This window comes from Trichechus manatus, unplaced genomic scaffold (assembly GCF_000243295.1).
Source record: "Trichechus manatus latirostris isolate Lorelei unplaced genomic scaffold, TriManLat1.0 scaffold00108, whole genome shotgun sequence".
NCBI classification, from domain to species: Eukaryota; Metazoa; Chordata; class Mammalia; order Sirenia; family Trichechidae; genus Trichechus; species Trichechus manatus.
In genome coordinates, this window is record NW_004444044.1 from 9,471,661 (window position 1) to 9,476,298 (window position 4,638).

Genomic DNA, 4,638 nt, shown 5'->3' on the forward strand with positions numbered 1-4,638 from the left:
AAAAATAAAGTACCTAAGGAATACTTCATGAAGTTAGGAAAGTTACATCGTAATATTTTAAGATGTTATGATTTTCTGAAATGTATGAGTTGAATGCATTCCCCCACATTATGCGGTAGGTTGTTGGACATTGAAATTTGTTCTGCTGCTCTTTCAAGAACTGAACAATTTCATTCCTTCTGTTATAGTACTTTTGAGGTTTATTTTCGCAATAAATTCCAGATATTCAATTAAGTAAAATTCACAACTCATAGGATCATAATAGTAAAGCAATATTAACAGTAAAAGAAATGCAATTACAGATTGTAACGTTGACCAACTACTTAAGTTCGAGTGATTTCTTGACACATTAGGGAATGTTTCAAATACTGTTGGTGATTTATCAAGTAGATATGCTATCTATTTTGAGGTAAGCTAAGGGCATTTTTACTAGCTGCAGAATTTGTAATAAAGAGCCACAACTGAAAAATCTTATTTTCCTGTGCTTAGTAACCCTTCATAGTTACTTCTTAGGTTACAGGGGTTAATACCAATGAGAAAGTAATCAGTCCAATCCCCGAGGAGATCTACCTGCCATTCTTTTAAATACATAACTTTTATCTAACGTTATTCGTACATGCATTGCTTTATTCCATAATTACATATACTGTAAAAAAAATCTGCTTTTACTAAACTAGTGTTATAACAATTCCATGATTAGTCATTACTATAGGGCATAAATCCTCCTGTTGTCGCTATAAAATTCTAACAAAATTTCTCAAAGTTTATTACAAATTGATGGCTCTTACATCCTCCCTGATTAAATGGTTGGAATTTTTTTTTTTCTTCAGACCAGGGAATGGTGGGGTAAAAGATGCCTAATTATACCATCTTAAAATATGTTTTTTTCACTTTACTTTGCAAACCAGGACCCCCCTCAGCTCCTCGGAATGCCATCTCAAATGTTAATGAAACTAGTGTCTTTCTGGAATGGATTCCTCCTGCTGACACTGGTGGAAGGAAAGATGTGTCATATTATATTGCATGCAAGAAGTGCAACTCCCATGCAGGTGTGTGTGAGGAGTGTGGCGGTCATGTCAGGTACCTCCCCCGGCAAATCGGCCTGAAAAACACCTCTGTCATGATGGTGGATCTACTCGCTCACACAAACTATACCTTTGAGATTGAGGCAGTGAATGGAGTGTCCGACTTGAGCCCAGGATTCCGGCAGTATGTGTCTGTAAATGTAACCACAAATCAAGCAGGTAAGTGCGATGTCAAACCCAATTAGGTACTTCAGGGCTAGCTGTCAACTCTCTCCACAGATGAGGGCTAAATTGATTGAGTTCTGTGAGAGAATGTCCCATAAAACAGAGACTTAGAACTTAAAGTACAACACATCTTAAAACGCTTTTTTAGTTTTAAACAAATAAAAGGCTTTCTTGTCAGACATATTCAAAGAAAACCATATGCTTTAATTGAACATTTTTCATTAAAAGTATATTTATGGCTCAAATCCATTTGTAGCAAAACTTTCCATCTCATATAAATTTCCCAAAATGCAAATATTATAGCTCAGATTTATCTTTACTTTGTTGTTTTGTTGTCATTCAAGTTTTTTGTTTGTTTGTTTGTTTTTAAGTTAATTTAGGATGTAATTGGACAGGTTATATTTGTTGGGTTTGCAGATTAAAACATTCTCTTAATATTTCTATTATTATAAAAATACATGAAATAATTTATCTTTGGTAAATCCATTTCTCAAAGTTAGAATAACTATGAACCACTATACAACCACTTCAAAACACATTTATATTCCACGTGGAGATCTTAGAATTATTAGGGAGTAAGTGATATATAGCAAAGTGGTTAAGAGCTTTGCTGCTAACCAAAAGGTTGGCAGATTAAATCCATCAGCCCCTCCTTGGGAACCCTGTGGGGCAGTTCTACTCTCTCCTATCAGGTTGCTATGAATCGGAATCAACTCGATGGCAATGGGTTTGTTTTTTTTTGTTTTTAAATGATATATGGAGCTCCAGAGGCCCAGTGGTTAAGAGCTACAACTACTAACCATATGGTTAGCACTTCAAATGCCACCAGCTGCTCCTTGGAAACCTTATGCAGGGCAGTTCTATTCTGTCCCATAGGGTCGCTATGAGTAAGAATTGACTTGACGGCAATGGGTTTAAGTGATATATACAGGATGGAGCAAATGATTTGTGCTAGACTACTAACTTAAGGACCCAGGACTGGGCAGTGTTTCAGTCTGTTGTATAAAGGGTTTCTATGAGTCAGAACTGACTCGATGGCACCTAACAATAACACTAACTTAAAGTTTGGCTGTTCAAACCCACCCATGGGTGCTGTGAAAGAAACTCCCCGTGATCTGCTTCTGTAAATGTTTCAGTGAGGAGACCCCTGTGGAGCTGTTCTTCTTTGTAACACATGGAGTGGCCATGAGTTGACATTGACTTGATGGCAGTTTTTTTTTTGGTTGTTTGTTTTGTTTTGTTTTTCTTTTTATGTGATAAACACAGTCCTATTTGAAGCTACAAAACCCCTCATGTATTCACTTTTTTGTGAATCAACATAAAAGACTTCTTCTCTGATAAAAACAAAAACCAAAGAAAAACTATGACTGAATTAGGAATTCAACCAACTATGTGGCAAGAACTATTCAAAGCCTATGAGCAATTTAGAACTTTTTCTTTCTTCTTTTTTTTTTCCCCCAAACAACAGCTATCTGGGAGGGGAAGATTAAAAGCAAAAGCGTTATAAGCAAAAAAAAAAAGTTGTCATTTTCCTGTGTGCCCTGGCTGCAACTCCAATCTAAGGCTTAAATTTGCCACCTCATTGGTACCTCAGGTGGACTTTGGTCAGTGAGCACATCTTAGTCACCAGTACTCACAATGAAATAAGACATATTTGACTGAATCAAATCAGTTACTTTATATAACATATATATGTGTGTATATATATATATATATTTAAATATTTTATTGTGTTTTTCGTGAAAATTTTTGCCACAAATTAGGTCCTCACTTAATAGTTTCTATACATATTGTTGGAAACCCTGGTGGCGTAGTGGTTAAGAGTTCAGCTGCCAACCAAAAGATCAGCAGTTCAAATCCACCAGGTGCTCCTTGGAAACCCTATGGGGCAGTTCTGCTCTGTCCTATAGGGTCGCTATGAGTCGGAATTGACTCGACAGCAACGAGTTTTTTAGTTTTGTATGTATTGTTCAGTGACATTGGTTACTTTTTCCACATTGTGTCAACATTCTCATTATTTCCATCCTGATTGTTCTGTTTCCATTAATCTAGATTAAATGTTGATGATTTGGTCTCCTATAGATGATTTTTTTTTTAATGTAAAGGAGCACAGCACTCCTGAGTGATAGTATTTATTTTATGTGCCAATCTGATACTTAGCTGAAAGCAAACCTATGGGAGTGGTTTAAGTTCAAAATTTACAGAGTGTCTCAAGGTGATAGTCTCAGTGGTTCCTCTAGTCTCTACTAGTCCAGTAAGTCTGCCCTTTTTTAAGAATTTGAGTTTTGCTCTATAATTTTCTCCCTTTCTATGCAGAACCCTGTGTCCCTGGTCAGAACTGTTGGTAGTGGTAGCCAGGCAAGTTACTTCATTTAATATTAGTATGAGTTTTGAGGTTGTGGAATAATTGATTTGAGAAGGAAATGTTATTGGTAATCAAGTCTCTGCCAAAATAATTAATTTGAGTTGTTGGATGTGAATGCTAAATCATATGGCTATCTCTTGAGAAGAAGAAAATGCATGCAGTTGAGTTCACAGTTTTTGGTTTTTGTTTTTTTGGCTGTTTGTTTTTGTTAGGTTGTTGTTTTTTGTTTGTTTTCTGATTGATAGAGTAGAGGGAGTAACCCTGATGATATGAAGGTACCTAACCTGTTCAATAAGAATCACTGAAAGTTCTAGAATTTCTTACCCATCTTGAATAGATATCCACAAGCATTTTTTTTCCTTGAGACAAAACAATGCACACATATATACCACTTTTCTCAGTGAATTCTTTATATTTAAAAATGAATTTTTCCCCCAGTATAGACTCTGGCATATATACCAGAGTATATAGCTTTTATGTCAGTGTCTAGACTTCAGAAGTCTTCAGTATATGTGATCTGTCTTCCCATATCAGAACAATACCAGCTTTAAATATATTATTTCAGGCTTCTTATGCAACACCATTCAGCCTTACTTGGTTCTACATATGATTCTTCCATTAACATATTGAGAGCATGTTGAGTAATTACTAAGATTTTATTCCTTTGGGGGAAACTCTCTAGCTTCCATAACCTTAACTTCTTTGAAAGATATTTCTTTGATGAATTAGATTCAGGAAATAACTGTTTACTTTTTTAATGGTATGCTCAGTAAATATTTGTTCTAGTTGTCTTTGACTTTTGGCCTGTTCGACTCCAAAGTGTTTTTCTTGAACCTCAAATACCTGGAGGCAAGAAAGATTAATTTTCATCTAGCTGATCAAGTTATGGTTATCAGGTAAAGCAAACATTTGTATTCAGAGAAGACATTGTGTTGACTTTTGTATTCAGAGAAGACATTGTGTTGACTTTTGGTTGCTGCTTTTCTGTAAGTTCTCAGGGTACACAAACTGGAAAATCTTTGC

At 35.6% G+C, this 4,638-nt stretch overlaps 1 protein-coding gene across 5 annotated transcripts in view; it reads left to right on the plus strand.

The window, feature by feature from the left end:
• The window catches only part of EPHA5 (EPH receptor A5), a 433,113-nt gene that overhangs the window by 246,159 nt on the left and 182,316 nt on the right, over positions 1–4,638 (plus strand). For all 5 annotated transcript variants that reach the window (XM_004383346.2, XM_012557556.1, XM_012557557.1 and 2 more), the window contains exon 5: positions 909–1,244. In XM_004383346.2, the coding sequence (XP_004383403.1) occupies positions 909–1,244 (336 nt within the window). The remainder of the gene's footprint in view (positions 1–908; positions 1,245–4,638) is intronic.